The sequence below is a fragment of the Drosophila sechellia genome, chromosome 2R, assembly GCF_004382195.2.
Source record: "Drosophila sechellia strain sech25 chromosome 2R, ASM438219v1, whole genome shotgun sequence".
NCBI classification, from domain to species: Eukaryota; Metazoa; Arthropoda; class Insecta; order Diptera; family Drosophilidae; genus Drosophila; species Drosophila sechellia.
Genome location: NC_045950.1, coordinates 10,589,693 through 10,611,419, shown reverse-complemented (window position 1 = coordinate 10,611,419; position 21,727 = coordinate 10,589,693). Strand labels below are relative to the sequence as shown.

At 42.6% G+C, this 21,727-nt stretch overlaps 4 protein-coding genes across 8 annotated transcripts; 2 read left to right on the top strand and 2 right to left on the bottom strand.

The window, feature by feature from the left end:
- The first annotated feature begins 4,737 nt into the window (after window positions 1–4,737).
- LOC6609155 lies at window positions 4,738–7,612 on the top strand. The gene is made up of 2 exons (XM_002033821.2): window positions 4,738–5,034; window positions 7,101–7,612. The coding sequence occupies exons 1-2, from the start codon at window positions 4,975–4,977 to the stop codon at window positions 7,473–7,475; spliced, it is 435 nt and encodes a 144-aa protein (XP_002033857.1). The 5' UTR covers window positions 4,738–4,974; the 3' UTR covers window positions 7,476–7,612.
- LOC6609156 lies at window positions 5,102–6,158 on the bottom strand. Its single transcript, XM_032714641.1, has 4 exons — window positions 6,086–6,158; window positions 5,938–6,000; window positions 5,697–5,870; window positions 5,102–5,300 (listed from the first exon to the last, which is right to left on the bottom strand). Exons 1-4 carry the CDS (start codon window positions 6,087–6,089, stop codon window positions 5,200–5,202), a joined length of 342 nt encoding a protein of 113 aa, XP_032570532.1. The 5' UTR covers window positions 6,090–6,158; the 3' UTR covers window positions 5,102–5,199.
- A 53-nt stretch (window positions 7,613–7,665) lies between the features above and the next one.
- On the bottom strand, window positions 7,666–16,242 carry LOC6609154 (polycomb protein Asx). Of its 5 annotated transcripts, XM_032714637.1 has the most exons (12): window positions 16,123–16,240; window positions 15,834–16,064; window positions 14,711–15,025; window positions 13,709–14,642; window positions 13,045–13,648; window positions 12,839–12,931; window positions 12,710–12,775; window positions 11,876–12,648; window positions 10,405–11,799; window positions 10,031–10,351; window positions 9,720–9,972; window positions 7,666–9,175 (listed from the first exon to the last, which is right to left on the bottom strand). In XM_032714637.1, the coding sequence occupies exons 3-12, from the start codon at window positions 14,944–14,946 to the stop codon at window positions 8,829–8,831; spliced, it is 5,022 nt and encodes a 1,673-aa protein (XP_032570528.1). In that variant the 5' UTR covers window positions 14,947–15,025; window positions 15,834–16,064; window positions 16,123–16,240; the 3' UTR covers window positions 7,666–8,828. The 5 variants fall into 5 exon arrangements, with proteins under 5 accessions (XP_032570528.1, XP_032570527.1, XP_032570529.1 ...); XM_032714636.1 differs by having other exon boundaries at window positions 15,834–16,240; XM_002033820.2 differs by having other exon boundaries at window positions 9,104–9,175; window positions 9,689–9,972; window positions 15,834–16,242.
- A 495-nt stretch (window positions 16,243–16,737) lies between these two features.
- LOC6609153 (cleavage and polyadenylation specificity factor subunit 1) lies at window positions 16,738–21,534 on the top strand. The gene is made up of 4 exons (XM_002033819.2): window positions 16,738–17,681; window positions 17,758–18,321; window positions 18,380–18,865; window positions 18,931–21,534. The coding sequence occupies exons 1-4, from the start codon at window positions 16,848–16,850 to the stop codon at window positions 21,412–21,414; spliced, it is 4,368 nt and encodes a 1,455-aa protein (XP_002033855.1). The 5' UTR covers window positions 16,738–16,847; the 3' UTR covers window positions 21,415–21,534.
- Window positions 21,535–21,727: the final 193 nt, after the last annotated feature.

The following is a 21,727-nucleotide window of genomic DNA, read 5'->3' as shown; positions in this document are numbered from 1 at the left end:
CAGGGTCAATGCTGCCCGACAGTCGGCGCTGCTCTTCAACTTTAATGCGATTTTAAAAGTCTGAGCAGCGACAAGAGCTGTCTAGAAACGAGAACCCGACTGCAGATGAGGTCGTGACACGAATGTTTTCATTAATTGCAGCAGCTTTTTATGACAGGATGCGGGATTTAAACGGCGCTTTCGAGCTGTGCAATTAGTGAATTAGTTAATAAAATAGACTCATACAACTTCTTCAAAGATAGCTTATGAAATATTTTGAAATTAACATTATAAGAATATTTATGAAATACACAAAAATAAGCATAAGATGCCAAAAGAAAATATTCAAATTAAATTCGAATATTTTAAGAGCTTAAACAACAATTTAGCAAAATTATAATGTACCCTCTAACACACAAATTTTCGACATTTTTTACCCTCTCTACTAAATCAACCCCCTTTGAAAATCAAAAAAAAAACAAAAAATACCCCTTTTCTTCGCCAGGCAAATGCAAATTCGCTGGAATGCAATGCACATTTAGATGCGCTGGCCATTTGTATTGTGTCCTGACTTAATTAACGCTGACTTACTCATGTTGCCAGGACTCGCACTCCCCGCCCCCTGCTCCTTTTAGCCCCCCGCAGGACTCCTTCATAAGCCGCTTGCTGGCATTGTTGCTGTCTTTTGTTTGATAATTACTTTTGATAACTTGGCTCTCTCTCACTTAGTGAGTCTGTCTCTCGTTGTCCCCTTTTTCGCTATTTTACTTGGTTTTCCCTCTGCTTCCCCCCTGCATTTTCCCCGTTTTTCACGCGGTTTTACGGTTTATTTTATTGTTGTTGCTGCTGGCGGTTTTTAGCTGCCGGCATGGTGCATATGGCGCCATTACAGAGCTTATCAGCCAGCTTTCGAATAAGCTTTAGTTTTAGTTTCAGTCCCCCCCACTCCTCTTCATACGCCCCGTTGGCAAGCGACCGGGCTAAGTGCTGCTGCGTAAGCCTTGAGGTAGGTCAAGTAAAAAATTTCAACCAGGCCCGTAAAGGGCAGCGACAACACGGACTGCGCTGAATAATGCAATTAACATGGGGCAAAGCCGCGTTGCAAGACCATGAAATATTAAGGACCAGATGCACGAAGGCTTAAAGCTGCCACGTGAATCGCCGCCGAAAGTGGCAGATACTTCAGTTTGTTCCGAGGAATAGCTGTCTGGCATTATAAGTAATATTCGATTCCATTGAAACGTCAAAACCGTGATTTATAAATAGCAGTATGTTTCGAAGAATAGAAAATATTTTTGAGTATTTTTAAATATTTTTGTTATATTTAAAAACAAAAATTTGACGACTTCAAAGTTCAAATTTGTTGGCTTGAGAGGTGTTTTTGGGCCCTATAATATTTGCCACTCAATTTACATATGGTAAGGCATCCAATTTTATACCCTAACCCCAAAGTTTCCCCCTTTATCAACTATTTGGCATGCAAATGTGTGTGTCTGTGCATAATGTCCCCGGTTGTTTTTGTTGTTTCTGGACGTTTCTGTATCGCACATTCGGTTTTATTGCATTCCTTTTTCGCTCGCACGAGGCCTCAAGTCTTCAGTACTTCTCTTCTAAATGTCAGCTGTCAAATATATAAACATACATACAGACCGTATATAGATATGTCCGTGCATGCCTACACTTCGAGAAACATAGCAAAAGCTTGATTTTTAGTAGCCCTTAGTAAACCCTCTTAAAGCTCTTTTATATGAAGGAGTTTAACAAAAAGAAAACTATAAAATTAAGTACTTGGTATGCAAAGCATTATACTTTTATTTTAGTTTCAGAAGTTTTAGTTTTAAAACAAATAAATCAAAAAATAAAAGATAACAAGCTTGATTAATTATCTTTTGAAAACACTAAAAAATAGCTAATTTTTAAAATGTCTGAAAATTTTAAAAGTAAAATTAATAAACATAGCTTAATTTATAACTTAATACCACTTTAATAATTCAAAATCCATTTCTTCGGGTGTACATGCATATTTTGTATCCATAAGTTGGTAACTTTTGCCACAGTGTCCTTGAGACGTGTGTGTGTGTGTGTGCGTGTGTGTATGTGTGTGTGTGTTTTGTCTGTTGCCAAGTGTCTGGGTTTTTGTGTTAGTGGACAGCTGTTAAAGTGACAACATCGCGTTGAAAATTTATGCGATTGCTTATAAATCGGATTTATTCTAGATATGCAGGCCAGTGATTCATTGATGATACCGGCAAGTTCCAGAAGCGTGTTTAGAGCAATCGCATAATCAACGGTGAGTTTTATAAGCCTGGTTTACTGTCTCCAACCGCCAAAAGTGACCCATAAAAAGTGAGTTAATTCCAAAAGTGGTTTTATTTTAAGACTCATCGCTGAGAGAATATTTGAATTGTTAAGTGTAGAAGATGAAACATATTTTTGCTCAGTTCACCAGCAATTCAAATGCCTAAATCAATATAATAAAATAGTAAAAAAATACTAATATATTTTCCAATTAACAAACTCTAACCCACATTTGCCTAATGAAAGGAAAATCAACCCACTTAGCTTAATTTCCCACACAAGCCACTTAATCGCAATATAACAAGTTGATGGATATCAGACCAATTATTCAAATCATTAACATAATTTCGATTATTCGTATGAATCCATAGGAGCGATAAAAAAAAATGCAAATCAAAAGGTCATTGAATCGCCCACAAAAGGGTAAAGAAACTGAAATCGCCCCGAAAGACATCATTTGTATGGCTCGGACATAATCACAAATAAATAATTAACAAATTTTCATTGAAAATGTCAAATTGCCATAGCCCTGAGCCAAATTCGAGACCGAGACGCTGAAGACCCCAAAGTCAAAGAAAAAAAGAAGATGTGTGTGTATAAAATGTATGTATAAAATGAGTAAATTTGCATAAAAGCGGCGATAAAAGAGAGCGCCAAAACAATTTGTCAATGTAACGCCCAAGAGACTGCCCCGCCCTCTCTCCTTGGCCCTTCCCACCACACACACCTTGGGGCTTTTGGGGAGCGGGAGGGGGTCGGAGAAAGAGGCCCAAGAGGAGGTGGTGATAGCGTGCTAATTTGCGAAGGCAAAGTCAAAATAGAGCCATAAATATGGCCAATGTTTGAAGTGGTTTCCTTTCCTTCCGGACCACCACACTTGCTGTCTCTTTCGGCGGCACCTATACCTCTTGCTCTATCCACCGCCCAAATACCCCTCTCTTTCCCACATTGGACATCATTAAGCCGACAATGTGTAATTACACATTTATCGATAAGGCAACCTGATGACTTGTGGAGCGGTCTCTCACCTTGAGCTTTTCACATTGATTCCAACTGCAGACCAAAAAACCGCTCCGAAAACTCGTCCACCATCCCGATATCATTGAATTCAAAATTCGTGCAGTAACAATAAAAGTAAAATAGTAAAAAAAAAGAAGGTGGTTAACTAAACTGTTATTACATCTGCGATTCATAGAAAGACCAATGGTGAAAGGTGGTTGGGGGAAGGCGAATCGAAAGTGGAACGAACGGAAATATAGCAAATGAAGCATTCGCACCGTGGGCCACGCAAGCAAAATTTTGGACCTGCCCACAAATGGAGCTTCAGAACGCGAAGGTTTCTATTACGTGAGGAAATTCTTAAGAACCTGACGAATTCACTTTTCTGAATGTCTGCTATCGAGCTAACTGAGTGCATTAACCCTGAGGTGAATGTTTAATTTGCCATCCAATGCAACTGTAGTTTACACTAAAGAGTGCTTAATTTTAATAACTGGAAAGTTATGAAAAAATGTTTAAGTTTCCAAGTTCGAAACATAAATGACCTAATGAGCGGCTTAAATTATAATTAAGGAACTACAAATGATAATCAAAAACAATGTCAGTTTGCGAGTCTCAGTAGTTTGTGGTCAAAACAATGGCTACCATTTAAGACGAGGAAGCTCAAGAAACGCATACCATAATTACGATTATTAATTCGAAGCTACAAACCAACCACCTGCTTCCCACATTTATTAGCCCATTTATTTTGTAGTTTACACACTTCCACGTTTCTCAAGAGCAAACTTGCCCCACGGACAAGTGGCTCCACCTAATTTTGTTGGACCCAAAAACCAATAAATGTTAATTCAATTAGACCGTATCTAAATCGGCCACAAAGCTTGCCCAATTTTTCCACTGTAGATTCCGAGGTGGGCCCAAATTGCATTCCAAACTCGCATCCTCCAGCTGTTGCCGGAGTGGTTATGGCGCCGCTGATCCAAAACCCGAAAAGGGTGCCCCAAACACAACGTAATGCTCCACTTACTTCCTCGAATACACGAATCGAAATGTGCTTTCAATTTGCACAAAAAAAAAAAAACAACTCCGCCGCATACATAAATTACATAAGTTGACCATAAAACCTGTGGAAACGGAGCATTTGCAGGAGAAGAAGCCGCAGAATGGGTGAGGTAAGTGCACCTTTTTGGAGCAGCTCTTGGAAACTGGTTGGCCAACTGACCTTGAAGCCACACGGAGATGGGGCCACTTACGCAATGCAGCGTATACAGCGGATTCCAGTTCGATCTTCTTCACGATCTACACGAAAGTCAACAAATTGCATCTACCCCAACGACCAGATTGCAAAATTACATTTGAAGTTTTTATTTTTTGGTGTGGATGCTGAGTGTTTCCCCCAACAACACTGGGAACAACAACAGCACATGCCAGATCTTTGACTTGTCAAAAATGTAAACACAAACGTCTCGGGTGGGACGAAAACTAAAAAAAATAAATAAAAAAAAGCTGAAAAGCTGAAAAGATGTCTAAAAAAGCGAAGCGACGTCGCTGCCGACGCCGCCGCTTTTTGGCCAGCTCTCAAGTGCGATATAAAAGCCCGGCCACAAGCCGCTCAACGATCCACAGTCCAAAGTCGCTTGCAGCGAAATACATCTATCCTATACCCAGTGCACAGAAAGTGGAAACACCCCAGAAAATATGTTCAAATTCGTGTTGATCGCCAGCCTGCTGGTCGCCCTCTGCATGGCAGCTCCTCCCGTGAGTGTTTTTAAAAAAAAATATTTAAAAATATTTAAAAATTATGAAAGAAATATGAAGAACTCGGTTAAAAGTTTACGGGCTAAAGAGTCTGCATTTAGTGACAAAGTAATGAGTTTATAACGCGATATTGCTGCCGTTTCCGCTGATTTTGCTGCCTGATTTTCACGATCTCACGCACTTGGGTCGCTTGGTGCTGCGATCCATTTCGCATTTCTCAAAGCTGCCGCACTTGACATTGCCGCAATAGCTGCCAGTAGCTCCAGCTAGAAAATTAAGCATATGGGGCATTAATTTTTTTTTAATTTAAATTTGGATAGTAATATAATATGGTTAAAAAGAAGTTTAAGAAGAAAAATCCAGAAATAATTTCAGGGAGATCAAGATTCAATTAAATTCAATAAGGTCCTACCAGGAAATACTTAATTATGTTTTTTTCGAAAAAAAATTAAATTTATTATTATTGCTTTCCACAAAGATGATTTTAAAGTCAACGCAAAAGTAAAATCTATAAGTACCGGTCTAAAAAGGTCATAAAGCCACTTTAAACAACTTGCCCATTCGATAATACTTGTTATAGTATATAGATAGTATATAGTATCATATATAGTCAGATAGTTATGTAGATAGTATGCTATATAGATGGTATATAGAAAACTTACAGTTCTTGCTGCCGAAGGGCGATTTATCGGCACCGGAATTTCCCAGGACATTCGGTTGAGCACAGCTGCGACCGTTGCACAAATTCGGACAGCATTTTCCGCCGATGGCGCTGCACTCGCTGTCATGCAGGCATTTTGGGGTACAGTTCTGAACCTTGCTGGATGAAGGACAATCTGGTGGAAAAACGAGGGGTTATTCCCATGAGAAAGCTCCGCGAAAGCTGAGCAAGCCAACACTTACCACCCGCAGCAAAGGCAGCAACCACAAAGGAAGCAATTAACAGTGAAAGAAAGCCGAGCTTAACTGAAATTATATAAATTTATAGGCGAATTCTTAGTGGTTCCGCATTTCGAGCGAATATTTATAGCGATTTGTATGTGAAACCTACCCATGATGATAGTTGAACGTCCGCTACGTTACTATAGTTAACATCGACTGGCGTTCAACGGGCTTTATATGCCCCGATCGGCGGTTTCGAGTCGAACGAGTTTTCTGCTTATTTGCCTTTGTATTTTTCATTTTTCACTTGATTTTTATATATGTTTTACCTCCCCAACTTGCCTTGACGAGAGGTACTAAAAACAAAGGAGAGAAAAAAACACGGACAAAAACAACAGCAAAGCACTTATCAATTTGACTTTGAATTTACATACGAACAGGATGGAAATACGCGATATCTGAAGACGCTACCTCAGAAATATATTCAGTTAAAAGTGTCTGCAATTTGAAGTATTCTTATAAATGTTTCGAAAACTCGATAATCTCAAACATTCAGTTAAACATCTCTACAATTTGAAGTATTTTTACAAATTTTTCCAAATCTCTGGAACTCTTTTCACTCTTTTTTCTCACTTAAAAAAAAGCTAAACAAAAATCTTTAAAATGTTTATAGATGCATAATGTTATAGCGCATAGGACAACCGTAGGTCTCCAATCTCTATCTTAACTACATCGACACATTTCAATTACTATTTCCGTTCATGCACTTGGATAAAAAAAAGGGGAAAATGTGTCAAAACGTCGTAATGAATTTGTCATTTCTTCTTCTTCAACATGAACGATGGTTGAATCATCCAGACACAAACTAGGTTTATACGACGCTCCGGAAGTCAAGAAAAACTATTTGTGTGACTTGCTTAAAATGAAACTTTTTAGTTCAATAGGTCATTGAAGATTTTGTAGGCAGGATTGCAGGAAATGGGGAATCCCGCTGTCTAGTTAACCGAGCCTCAGAAGGTTGATCTTAAAATTAGAAACTGGTACAATTTGTTATTAAAATATACATGAATAAATTTAGCAAAAAGGGGGCGTGTTTTGTAAGCTTGACGAAGAGATATTATTCTTAAAGATACAATCTATAGACACTTGAAAGCGAGTTTCTAAAAGTATTTGTTTTTTTTCAGCGCGAGGAGTCCGATGCCGAAAGGCAAGAGAGGGAGGAGTACGAGAAGTATCAGAATGAGAACGCCCAGTACTCGTTCAATTCGAAAGTGGATGATAAGATTAACGATGGACAAATCACTCGTACCGAGGAGCGAGAAGGAGGCACTGTTCGTGGCTCCTACAGCTACTTTGATGGTTTCGTGAAGCGTCGTGTTGAGTACATCGCCGATAAGAGTGGCTACAGGGTGCTCAAGGACGAGATGCAGGATGTCGGCGATGGTCCACAGTTCAATCCCGAAGGCATCGCCGATGTGGAGGGCTCTCTGATCGGCAAATACTCCATCAAACTGGATAAGGACGACGAAGAGAAGCACTACAAGGACATTCATGCCTAGGGCAAAATGAACTGAGGATTTCTAACATTTAGAAACGGACTGAATACTTTGTAGACCCCTAAAGTAGAGTAAAACACCATCTGAACAAAAATTGTACTTCTTCTCCCAAATAAAATATTGAAAAAATTCGAAACAAAGGCCTTTAAAAATGAATTCCACTAAATACCAAATATCGAAAGTCCGGTTCCACTTCATCGTATTACTTTCTTATTTTCAAATTTATTTATAATAATGTTTATGTATTGGTTAATTTTGCGGTGAGTGCATTTAGGAGCAAAATGTTCTTCGTTTAAGTTTTGTTTTTGAATTTAATTTAGATCGCCATTGCTTCTTGCTGATGTTGCTGTTGATTTACTGGCAATAATTTGTGTAGTTTTCTCATAATGTGTTTGGTTTTCCGTTTATGGTGTATCTCATTTATAATTTTCATTGTATTTTTGTATTTATCAACAGTTATTAGCTTAACATATAGGGTCTCGTTTAGAAATCAATTACGTGTATTACAGTTACATTTATACGCTACATGCTAAAGAAATGTGGGCATGAAGAGTCTTAGATCGTTTGGGTGGATAATACTAAACTTAAAGTATTACAAATTATAGCCTAAGCGCTGGGCCAAAGCGTTCTCCAAATACATTATGAATATTTCATAAATTACACTGTAAACTTAAGTATGCTTAACTAATAATAAGTATTTATCATGTTCGCGTAATCAAAAACGAACCAATCAAATCACGCATATACAGCGATTAAATTATAAAAATATAGTCATCCGACGTGGGTGAGTCCATATGCTAACCTAACCTCGCACGTACTTCATAATGTTTTATATAAATTACATTTAAAACATAAATATTTACATTAGAATTAGTTCTTTAGTTTTCCATTGTTTATGTCTATGCCTTTTCTTCGATCATACTTGCTTTGCTGTATTTTAAATGATATCCATATCAAGTTCTATTATTTTTTACGTGCTTGAGATATCCTTAAACAATCACAAAAAATAACGAGTATCTTAAGGGATATGCAACAAGCACAAAATAGACAACACGAGCTTGCATTTTAGGCTTAACCCCTCGATCCTATCTTTATACAAAAAGTGTTACGAATTGCCAGTGTTCTTAGTTTACATGAATTGCAAATGAATTTTAATTACATTTATGTATTGTTGCCATTGCTGTGTCTGTGCGTAAGCCTCTGCACGTCCGTTGTTCTAATTTGTTTGTTGTACACTTGGTTTTTGCTATTTCTCTTTGATTGCTATAGTTCACAATTCAAACATTTGGTTGGTACCTCTCTACTGGGATCGACTAAAAGTACGGGTCTCTAAGTAACTACAATACGTTATCCACCTCATCTAATCACACAGGCGACACACAGCTTGGCCGCACCGATGCAGTCGTCGTGGCAGAAGGCTCCGCACTGCTGGCAGATCACCATCGCATTGAGTGAGCAGGCGCAGTTGTTCGCCGAGGGCGTAGCCTCATTGCCCGGCGGAGTGTTTTCCCCGCTTTGATGCAATTGCAGCAATGGATGCTGATGCTGAGTCGCAGTTGGCTGCGATTGTGGCTGCTGGTTGATCGGCGAAGGTGCTGCAGTTGGTGATGCGTTGGTCGTCACTATGTAGTTGTTGCCAGCTTCCATAAGCGCGACGGCCGATGAGTTGGTATTGCTGCTGTCAATGTACGCGATGTTGGGTCCTACGGAAAGTTAATTCATTTATTAATATTAAGTATATGGCATGAAACAGCGACTCTTTGGTTAAATACTTACAAATAAATTAACTAATCTATTAAATATAAACGTATTTATTAACAAGGTGTTTAGCAGTAGCCGTGTCTACTATACAATTTCTAACCCAACTTTTGGTCGGTTATTACTTTTTTCAAAGTTTACAAATAATTTTAATTTTGCATTTTATGAACATGAAATTTAAAACGAAAATCAAATACAAATCATATATGTACAGTATAGATTCGAAAATGGTAAAAACTGAAGTAATATCGGTTCTTTCTATTTCATTTTAGGGCATTGACATCCCTTTAAATTAAAATTTCATGCAGCTAGGCTAGATATGTATAATGTAGAAAGTATAAAAGAAATGCGATCACGTAGGTTAATCTAACAAATCTAAGCAACAAACTAATGACTGCGTGCCAATTATGGTAACATGACCAATGATGAATTTGTGGGTGGTGATTTGAAAGACGTACCTCGCTAACCACTAATAATACACCAATTTACCTGCAGCGATATTGCGCCGCACAATATTCGCGGCTGCGCCTACATTGCCCAGCGGCTGCGGCTGCTGATGTTGCTGCTGCTGCTGATGTTGCTGCTGCATTTCATGGTGATGATGATGCAACGCATCTGTGGCGGAAATTTGTGGTGTTATAACGTTGCCGCTGCCAGCCGTTGTGTCCACCGATGCTGGACGCCCGCGTCCACCCATAGGAATGCCGTTTATGCTGTGCAGCGGATTCTGAACAGTAACAAACTAAATGGCACAAATATTAGTATGTAACAATTAGTTGAAACTCGGCATTTTAACTCACCTGGTTTTGATGCATTGGCGGGGCACTGGAGGCTCTAGGCGCTTGATTGTCAGCTGCACCCACATTGGCCCGATGAACGAGAACATATTGTCCATTGCCATTCTGGTGTATCAACTGCTCCGGTGCAGGCTGCTGAGGATTTTGTACAGGCACTGGCGATGCCGTCGACTGATGATGCTGCTGTAGCATCTGCAATTGCTGAGCGGTGGCTGTAGCTCCTCCGGGTCCGGGACTAAACACATGCCGGATGAGCGTTGTGGGTGACGGCTTCCGTTGGACATATTTCTTCCTTGGGAAACCACTCATACGCGGTCCAATAACCTAGAATACCAGAACATTAAGTAATGACCAATAAAATAAATTTCTTAGACTACCTTGTATACTCCCGGACGTCCGACACCCATGACATTCGGCGGCAATCCAGCGGGCAGAGCTCCGGCACCAACTGCTCCACTGACCAACAGCTCCTCTTGCTTTAATACATTTTGTGGTGGTGCTGCCGCGACAGCAGCTGCCATGCTCCCACTGGCCGTCGTTATGTTGGACATGGGTGTGGCAGCCACCGTTGAAACATTCAAGGTCACAGGGTTTATAGGTGCTGGCGCAGTGGTTGTCGTCGGCTGATGCTGGTTGAGAATCGCCGCAGGCGGACGCAACTGAGCCTTGAGATTCTCGCGGTTTGGACTATTTTGGATTACAGCCTGGCAGATTTGATAGCTACGCTCCAGATTAACTGCACCCGGTGGTAACCTATTACTGGTTGCCTTGCGCCCCTTTCCCGTTGGCATTTTCGGCTGCAATCTTTGCTGGGCAATGGTGGTTGGCACTCCCGATGGTGGCAGGGTTTTCATAGTCAGCACGTTGGGTAACTGCTGCATACTACTGTTGTGATTTACCAACTGTTGTTGTTGGACTGTCTGCTGCTGGGGGGCAGGTACTGGCGGAGATTGCTGCTGTTGCGCGCCCGTCACAGCAACAACATTGGCGTAGGCGGACGGAATAGATGCGGTATTTGCCGTCGTTGCTGCTGTGGTAGGTGATACATTGGCAGGACGCGTCATTGAGATGATGTTCAGAGGCTTTGCTATGAACTTAGCCTGTGTTGTTGGTGGTGCAACATTTTGCTGCTGTTGTTGCTGCTGCTGTAGCAGATTGTTGTTGGCGGCCTGGGCGAGGAGTTGTCGCTGGTGTAGTTGCGCCTGCTGCAGGGCAAACTGCTGAATCTGCTGATGCTTTTGTTGTGCCGCAGCCTGCTGTTGATGTTGCTCCAGTTGTTGCTGCTGCTGCTGGTGTTGCTGTGCGATCAGGTTGGGAGACAAAAACTGCTGGGCTCCGTTGCGGAGAGCCACTGGTAATGTCTTGCCCAAGGAATTGCTACTTGTTGCTTGCTGTTGCTGCTGCTGTTGTTGCTGGTGCTGTTGTTGCTGCTGCTGCTGTTGCTGTGCTGCCGCCGCCTGCAGCGTGAACTGTTGTAGTAGTTGCTGTTGCTGCTGCTGGCGTTGCTGCTGAAGCAAAAAGTTGCCAATTATCTGACCATTGGAATCCACCAATATCTGCCTTTGCTGCTGTGCATTGGACTGAGCGTTCTGTTGCGGCTGTTGCGATGCTTGGTGCGTCATTTGATTAATGGTAAGACTGTTGGTGCTGCTGCATAGGCTTAGGTTGTTGCTGCTGTCGTTGCTATTGCTACTATTGGTTATCACCGTGCTGGACACTTCCATTTCGGCAGCAGACATTGGCACAGCATCACAGAGCATTTCCTGGCCGATCTATAAATGGGTATTGTAACAAAAATGTTTATTAAAATTGGATTTTAGAATGAATGTTTTCATTGATTGGACTCACATCATTTCCAAATTCGCTATGCGCCTGCGGCATAAACGAATGCTGAGCCAATTGGACCACATCCTGGAGATGCAACTGTTGATGATGCTGCTGCTGATTTTGTTGCTGCTGATGCTGCTGCAGTTTGTCCACTATTTCGCGAACAGCTTCGCTGTCTTCATCTATTAACTGCTGTTCTTCCGTCATACATTCTACCACCTCATCGTCTTCGTCCTCCTCTTGATCACCCTCATCTTCGTCACCGAGCACATCGTGGCACACATCATTGTGCATAATGTCGTCGATGACGTCGGCATCTTGCACTACATCCATCAGATCGATAGCTTCATGGCTAAGATTTCGCTGCTGATCTCCGCTCGATTGCGAACTGCTTAACTTAATGTCACCAAAGTTCCAATCGTGCTGCACATGCTGGTACATTTCATTGGAGTTCAACTCCACGGGTAACTCCTGCTGCTGCTGCTGTAACTTGGCCACAGTTGAAAGCATGGCTTGGACATTTGCCAACGTGGTTTCAGCTGCTGCAGCCAGCGTCAGTGGAGCCGTCGGTGCTCCGGCCGACGATGAAGTTGTGGGCGCGGTCGTCGTCGAGCCGGAATTGCTACTGGAGCATGAAGATGACATTGAGGCAGAGGAGGATGAGGACGATGTGCAGCTGGTCGATGTAATCGAACTGGCCGGCGTCGACCCAGAAATTGAGCTTGCAATGGGGAGCGGTGAGTCCTCCGGCTTATCACTATGCTCTTCCAGTTTATTAGCTGCAGTTGTCGCCGCTGCAAAAGAAAACATGTGTCATTTCATATTGTTTTTATACTTAAAAATAACTCTGATTACTGTTGGACGATGAAGATGAAGTAAAAAAGTTGTGATTGATGGTTGATTGATGTTCTTGAAAATATGCTGTTTAAAACCAAAAAAGAAACATTAGTTACTTATTTTGGCAATTGTACTAGTCAAACTTACCGTGATCGATAGTGTCTGAGAAAACGAAATCTTGGCTATTTGTTCCTGTCGTTAAATCTGCCTCATTTGAATTGTCCAAAGGCGCTTTGGTTTCTGAAATAATAGTAATGCCAGTTTAAATAGGCCATTTATATGTGTGGAGTACTCAAAGCTAATACCATGCTATATTCTTCGCTCAGAATAATGATCTGATAGCTCTTACTTACCAGCTGCTAGTTCGACGTTTTGTAAGTAGCTTACAAATTGGTTGGCCACCTCCGGATTTGTTGCTAACGCTTCCGGCTTTGGTGTGTGTGGGGTAACAGCAGCAATTGCTGGCGTGGTAGCCGCTGATGCCAGGGACTCCACATCTTCCTTAGCATCCACTTGTTTCATGGCAACGATCATCTCCTTACTGCATTCAGATGGCTCAATTTTATCACAGGTACTGTTGATAAGTGGCTGATGTTGACGCTGAAGCTGCTGCTCGTCCATGATTTTCATTTCGGTTACGGAGTGATCCACAACATCAACCATTGGAGTTGCGACAACATTCCCTGACGCATTAGGAACAATTTCGCCCATCTTCGGCTGCTTGCTGTCCTTTGATGTGCTGGGCAGCTCGTCGAGATCATCGTCCAAATTAATGGTCGCTATCGTTGTGGGTGCCTGCTTGCGCTGCGAAGGACTGCTCGATGGACGTTTGAGGGCGCGGCGTTGCTGTTCGTTAAGCACATTGTTCTGGCTGCCAGTGGCTGGAAAAGTGCTTGATTTATCTGCTACTGCCACTGCTACTGTAGTTTTAGCTGATGTCGTTTCGCACTTTGTGCTCTGCAAGTTATTCAACCATATAACTGGGATATAAATAATGGGGAATATTAGGTAACTTACCAAATCAAATTTTAATTCAGTCTCATTATCACATGTTGCTTGTTGCAGTGGTTTTTGTTGCGATGTCGCTGGTGGTTTGGGCTCACTCTTTATGCTTGCCGAAAGCTTCTGATTCTTGCAATCGCTTTCTAACTTAACGCTTTCCTTATCCTTCCCCCTTGAATTCTTCTCGCCCCAGAAGGGCTCAAAGTGTTTCAGCTTCCAAGGATCCAACTTGTTCTTTTCGCGCTCTGCTTCCGTTTTAAGTTTCAGCTGGTTTTCGGGTGTAAACTCGCCTTCGCTTAGTCGTTCCCGCCACTCCAAGCAGGCTCGGGCAAAAAACTCGTTGTTTAGACAGGAGGCACTTAGCCTTATAGCCTCCGATGGACTGCCTCCACTTGCGCTGCTGCTGGGCTGCTCTAGTTCGCTGGCCTCGCGATCCACGCTGGGTAGCAGTTGTATGAGATTGTATTGATAGAGCGGCGGCAGCAGCGAGAACGTTTGCTTGTTCAACAGCGCTCTTAGGTTGGTGGAGGCCAGTATGGAGTCGGGGGTCTCCAGGTCGATCTTGCCGTCTTTTGTTTGCTCAATCTGCGCTGCTGTCGTCAGCTTCTTATTGCTCCTCCGACGGGGCTTAACACTAAAACCGGGTATGGAGGCCAGGACCTCTCGCATGGTCGAAGCTTGAGAGGTGCCCGCCTTGCTGCCGGGTGAGATGGCGGATGGATAGCTGGAGGTGGCTTGGGCTTGTGCTGCGGTCGCTGCTGCTGCTGCCGCCGCTGCTGCCGCCGCCGCTGCTGCTGCCGCTTTGACCTGTTGCTGTTGCTGAATGCGTCGGCTACATATTAAACGCGTGGGCGGGGCTGGAGCGGTACTGACGGCTGCCTCTTCGCTTGGCGCCATCGGTTTCTTCTCAGGTGGTATTGGTTTCACGATAATGCGTGGCAGGTGGCGTCTGGAATAAAATTAGTATAGAAATTTAGAGATTCTCGTGGCGCTCGGGTAAATTGTTTTAGAACTAACCTGAGACTGTGTGTGTGCTTGGTAGACGGTGACACTTCCAGTTGCTCCAGCGCAAGAGGATCCTTCTCGTCGTCGTCCACCAGATTCACATGCTCCATTATCATCGTAGGCGGAGGAGCGGCCAATAGGGATTGCTGCTGCAGCATCGGCTGGTGATGCTGATCCGCTTGTGGAATGAGAAGTTGTTGGTGCTGCGACGACGTCGTCGTCGTCGTATCCGGCGTAATGGTTTTCATTGTTAATCGCTCTGCCTAATCTATTTACAGCGAACTTTTGATCCATGCACCCATGTCAAGCAAGTTTCTTCCGCACATACTGGAAATGTAGAGGAATAGATAATTTAATATTATTTTTTGTTTATAATCAAATAGTGTTGTATGTGATAGTTTATTTCGTTATAAATTAAAAACAGAACATTGATTCTTTACTTTAAATTGTTTGGCAAGCTGACAATGACAATATACAAATGCAAGTTAACTAATTTAACATGATATGTAACAAAAATTAATTTAACTTCTTTTAGTTTTCAAATTTGAATTTTGTTTATTTGATTTATCCATGTTGTGGTTCAACCAATATTGCTTGTTTTTAACGCTTTCAAGCTTTTCAACCGATTTTTATATGCCAAATTAGATGGCAAAACTAGTTTTTGGTTCATACTATCGTGCACGAAATTAATCCTGATCGCTGCACTAACGAATTGTCAATTTTAAGGCAAAAAGTGTCTGTATAATTTTAACGTTGCGCCCTTTGTATATGTATGTACGTCATCCGTGTGTATTTATGTGCGTATATATTTCGTTAGAAGTGTGTGCGTGTGTTTTTTTTTATATGTAATCGAATTGCGGCTATGCGGAGATTTTTTCGTTTGTTATGCCTTAGTTTTATTTATTGTTTTTGTTTTCCTCACGACTTTTCTCACTTGCCAGCAGTTATTTTAAACAAATCAACAATGTAACAGTAGTAACAACAACAAATACGAACGACCTGCAAAGTTGGTTATATTTTTTTCTCACGCAAGCATACACATGCACACAAACACACACAAATGCACACCAGCACAGCGGAGAAGTAGAAAAATTACTTTTGTTCCTATTTAAGTAACTATTTGCGGGTATTTTACCTATTTATGGTACGGATTTTGATCTGTACTAGAGCACTATCTTTTGCATAATGCCGATTTCCGCCTCGTTAATGCCTCACTAAATTAAAAATTGAATGGGGGAAATGTGAATGCCAAACACACAAACAAAGCAGCTACAAAATGATTCTTTTCTAGCCAACTATGCCGGTCCCTTTCTGGCGCACGCGTTTTCCCCTATCGGCCGCAGCGCCCGTTTCTCTCGCACACTCACTACGCAGAAAAGCTGAGTTTAATTGAATGAAATTGTTTAAGTTACTACAATACAAACACTCGTCACTAATCACACCAACTAGTTAATGTTTTTTCGTGGCTAGTTTTAAACGCAAAACGCTCGAATTTTTGGCTGCCCAGCCAAGTCCGATGGGGTTGTTGATGTCGCATCCGATACATCGGATAGGAGCGGATATATTTGCGCAGTCACTGCTCCCGCACCAGGGCTGGCAACTATCGATTGAACGATCTGGTCAAGAAGTAGCTAGAAAAAAAGCTAGCCAATATGAAGCGTTACGTACGTAGCGGTTATTTGATTTGAACTTATGTTATATATTACGTAAATAATGTTCAAATATAATTGTATAATTTGTGCATACATTCAATATGAAATATTTTATATAAAAATAAACAAGTTCTATGATCAAAATGTACAAGAAATAATTATATAAAGTTTAGACTCGTAACTTATGCAAATACGTAACATACATGGTTAAATATAAAAGTAAAACAGCTTATATGGGGTCAAATACAATTTGCAATATAATAACTAACAACGGAATTAAAAATAGCGTAAATAAAAGGCAAGACTAAAAACAAGCCAATATGGTATTCCACCCACCAAAAAGGCCAACAAGTATTCACATCCAATGAGCGATAACTCTGCACCCACAATCGATAGTTTTGCAGCTGCTTTGTGTTGGGCCGGCAAATTATTTAACTGGCTAAAATTGTTGATAATGTTTTAAGAAGTTGCGACACCGAGCAAACCAGACCACCGCAATGTTTTCGATGTGCAAGCAGACGCATCCCGCCACGGCGGTGGAGTTTTCGATAGCGTGCCGCTTCTTCAACAATCTGGATGAGAACCTGGTGGTGGCGGGCGCCAATGTGCTGAAGGTGTACCGGATAGCGCCCAACGTGGAGGCGAGCCAGCGTCAAAAGCTGAATCCCAGCGAGATGCGTCTGGCGCCCAAAATGCGACTGGAGTGCCTAGCCACATATACGCTCTACGGCAATGTGATGTCGCTGCAGTGCGTCTCATTGGCGGGTGCCATGCGGGATGCGTTGTTGATTAGTTTCAAGGACGCAAAATTGTCCGTACTGCAGCACGATCCGGATACTTTTGCGCTGAAAACCCTCTCACTTCACTATTTCGAGGAAGATGATATACGTGGCGGCTGGACGGGTCGCTATTTTGTGCCCACAGTTCGCGTGGATCCCGATTCCAGGTGCGCCGTCATGTTGGTCTACGGCAAACGGCTGGTGGTCCTGCCCTTTCGCAAGGACAACAGCCTAGACGAGATCGAGCTCGCGGATGTGAAGCCAATTAAAAAGGCTCCGACGGCAATGGTCAGCAGGACGCCTATTATGGCATCGTACCTGATAGCACTGCGAGATCTTGATGAGAAGATCGACAATGTTCTGGACATACAATTCCTGCACGGCTACTACGAACCAACGCTGCTTATACTCTACGAACCGGTGCGAACCTGTCCGGGAAGAATAAAGGTGCGCTCCGATACTTGCGTTTTGGTCGCCATTTCGTTGAACATTCAGCAGCGAGTGCATCCGATTATCTGGACCGTGAACAGTCTACCTTTTGACTGCCTACAGGTGGGTGTGAACAATTTGAAAATGCCGCTTTCCTTTTAGGAGTCAAAACGTTTAATGTGTAATTTTCACCTTACAGGTTTACCCGATTCAGAAGCCCATTGGTGGTTGTCTGGTAATGACAGTCAATGCTGTAATCTATCTTAATCAGAGTGTTCCTCCATATGGCGTCAGTTTAAACAGTTCAGCGGATAACAGCACTGCATTTCCACTGAAGCCACAGGATGGTGTACGGATCAGTTTGGATTGTGCCAACTTTGCATTTATTGATGTCGACAAGCTCGTAATCTCGCTTCGCACTGGAGATCTATACGTGCTCACGCTTTGCGTTGACTCAATGCGGACGGTTAGAAACTTCCATTTCCATAAAGCAGCCGCCAGTGTGCTAACTAGTTGTATCTGCGTCCTGCACTCCGAATACATATTTTTGGGATCACGTCTCGGAAATTCCTTATTGCTGCACTTTACAGAGGAGGATCAGAGCACGGTCATTACGTTGGATGACGTGGAACAGCAATCGGAGCAGCAGCAAAGGAATCTGCAGGACGAGGATCAGAATTTGGAGGAAATTTTTGATGTAGATCAAGTGGAAATGGCACCGACCCAAGCAAAATCACGTCGCATCGAGGATGAGGAACTAGAGGTTTGTAAACAATATACTTAAAGTTTTTAATTGCTTTTAAATTTGATCGTATTTGCAGGTGTATGGTTCTGGAGCTAAGGCATCGGTTCTTCAGCTGCGAAAATTCATATTTGAGGTGTGCGACAGTCTAATGAATGTAGCACCAATCAACTACATGTGCGCCGGAGAAAGAGTGGAATTCGAAGAGGATGGCGTTACGTTGCGACCCCATGCGGAATCTCTGCAAGATCTAAAGATAGAACTGGTCGCTGCCACGGGTCACAGCAAAAACGGAGCTCTGTCCGTATTTGTAAACTGCCTTAATCCTCAAATCATAACAAGTTTTGAGTTAGACGGGTGCCTCGATGTGTGGACTGTGTTTGATGATGCCACAAAGAAGTCTTCGCGCAACGATCAGCATGATTTCATGTTTCTTTCACAAAGAAATTCTACATTGGTTTTGCAAACAGGACAGGAAATTAATGAGATCGAGAATACAGGCTTTACGGTTAACCAGCCGACCATATTTGTCGGTAATCTCGGACAGCAGCGGTTCATTGTTCAGGTTAGTTTAAGGTAGTTTTAATGATTCTATAATATTTTGTATATAATAATTTCCTTATTCATTAGGTCACCACCCGTCATGTCAGATTATTGCAAGGAACTCGGCTAATCCAAAATGTCCCCATTGATGTGGGCTCGCCAGTGGTACAAGTGTCCATAGCAGATCCGTATGTTTGCCTGCGAGTGCTCAACGGCCAGGTTATCACATTGGCGCTGCGAGAAACCCGCGGAACTCCTCGTCTGGCTATCAACAAGCATACCATTAGCAGTTCTCCCGCCGTGGTTGCCATTTCGGCGTACAAAGATTTGTCAGGACTATTCACAGTGAAAGGTGATGATATAAACCTGACGGGCAGCTCAAACAGTGCATTTGGACATAGTTTTGGTGGCTACATGAAGGCCGAGCCCAACATGAAGGTGGAGGACGAAGAAGATCTGCTCTACGGCGATGCCGGAAGTGCCTTCAAGATGAACAGCATGGCGGATTTGGCGAAACAATCGAAACAAAAGAACTCGGACTGGTGGCGACGTCTTCTTGTGCAAGCAAAGCCCAGCTATTGGTTAGTGGTCGCCCGTCAGAGTGGCACCTTGGAGATCTACTCAATGCCGGACATGAAGCTTGTGTATCTCGTGAACGATGTGGGCAATGGTGCAATGGTTCTTACGGACGCAATGGAATTCGTGCCCATTTCACTGACTACGCAAGAGAACTCGAAGGCGGGCATTGTTCAGGCTTGTATGCCGCAGCATGCTAACTCTCCACTGCCATTGGAATTGAGTGTAATAGGCTTGGGGCTAAATGGAGAAAGACCCCTGCTATTAGTCAGGACTCGAGTTGAGCTGCTAATATACCAGGTGTTCCGATATCCCAAGGGTCACCTGAAGATACGTTTCCGAAAGCTGGATCAACTTAATTTACTGGACCAACAGCCGACGCATATTGAGTTGGATGAGAACGATGAGCAGGAGGAGATAGAATCTTATCAAATGCAACCTAAGTATGTCCAAAAACTTCGACCATTTGCCAACGTTGGAGGACTCTCCGGCGTTATGGTATGTGGCGTCAATCCTTGCTTTGTTTTCCTAACATTCCGAGGAGAACTTCGCATACACCGGCTGCTCGGTAACGGAGATGTGCGTAGCTTTGCTGCCTTCAACAATGTTAATATTCCCAATGGATTCCTTTACTTTGACACCACCTACGAGCTTAAGATCTCCGTGTTGCCCAGCTACTTGAGTTATGACTCCATTTGGCCGGTGAGAAAGGTTCCTCTCAGATGTACACCAAGACAACTTGTTTACCATCGCGAGAATCGGGTTTACTGCCTAATCACTCAAACGGAGGAACCGATGACCAAGTACTATCGGTTCAACGGCGAGGATAAGGAGCTGTCCGAGGAAAGTCGTGGCGAGAGATTCATCTACCCCATTGGCTCGCAATTCGAAATGGTTTTAATATCGCCAGAAACCTGGGAAATTGTGCCAGATGCATCAATTACCTTTGAGCCTTGGGAACACGTCACCGCCTTTAAGATCGTTAAGTTGTCTTACGAAGGTACAAGATCAGGACTCAAGGAATACCTTTGCATTGGAACTAACTTTAACTACAGTGAGGATATTACCAGCAGAGGAAATATTCATATTTATGATATTATTGAAGTGGTTCCCGAACCCGGAAAGCCGATGACAAAATTCAAGATAAAGGAAATATTTAAGAAGGAGCAGAAGGGACCAGTTTCTGCCATTTCAGATGTTTTGGGCTTTCTGGTGACGGGTCTTGGCCAGAAGATCTACATTTGGCAGCTTCGTGATGGAGACCTTATTGGAGTGGCTTTTATAGATACAAATATCTATGTCCACCAGATTATCACCGTGAAATCCCTGATTTTTATTGCAGATGTCTATAAATCCATAAGTTTGCTGCGCTTCCAGGAGGAGTATCGCACATTGTCGTTGGCCTCGCGAGATTTTAATCCCCTGGAGGTTTATGGAATTGAATTCATGGTGGACAACTCAAATCTGGGTTTCCTGGTAACCGATGCCGAGCGCAATTTAATTGTCTACATGTATCAGCCGGAGGCCAGGGAATCACTGGGTGGTCAGAAACTTCTCCGCAAGGCGGATTATCACCTGGGTCAAGTGGTGAACACCATGTTTCGGGTGCAGTGCCATCAAAAGGGATTGCATCAGCGCCAACCCTTCCTCTACGAAAACAAGCATTTCGTAGTTTATGGAACGCTAGACGGAGCTTTGGGATATTGCTTGCCCCTTCCCGAGAAAGTCTACAGGAGATTCCTTATGTTGCAGAATGTTCTCCTTTCCTACCAGGAACACCTTTGCGGCCTCAATCCCAAGGAATACCGCACTCTCAAGTCATCCAAGAAACAAGGCATCAACCCGTCTCGCTGCATCATTGACGGAGATTTAATTTGGTCATATCGCCTCATGGCCAATTCGGAACGCAATGAAGTGGCCAAGAAGATTGGCACGCGGACTGAAGAAATCCTGGGTGATTTGCTGGAGATCGAACGACTAGCCAGCGTTTTTTAGACATCCTATAGTGTCAAAGGTGTAAAGTTTTAGTTTATAGTTGTATTTGTAATTTATGTTACGAGTTTCTCAATTGTAAATCTAGTTTTATAGCCACAACAAAGTATTTTGTTAAGTAAACTTGGAGTTTCTAATGGTTTTGGTGGTCTGGAACACAATTCTAAGGGCTATGGAAGCTAGTTGGACTATAGTTCAAAATGTATGCTAACTATTTTAAAGACAGCCGTGAAGGGTTAAAGTAATGGGCTTATCCAAATAGGGGTTTTTAGATGTATACGGATTTATATCTCAGTATATAAAAAAGATTAAAGAT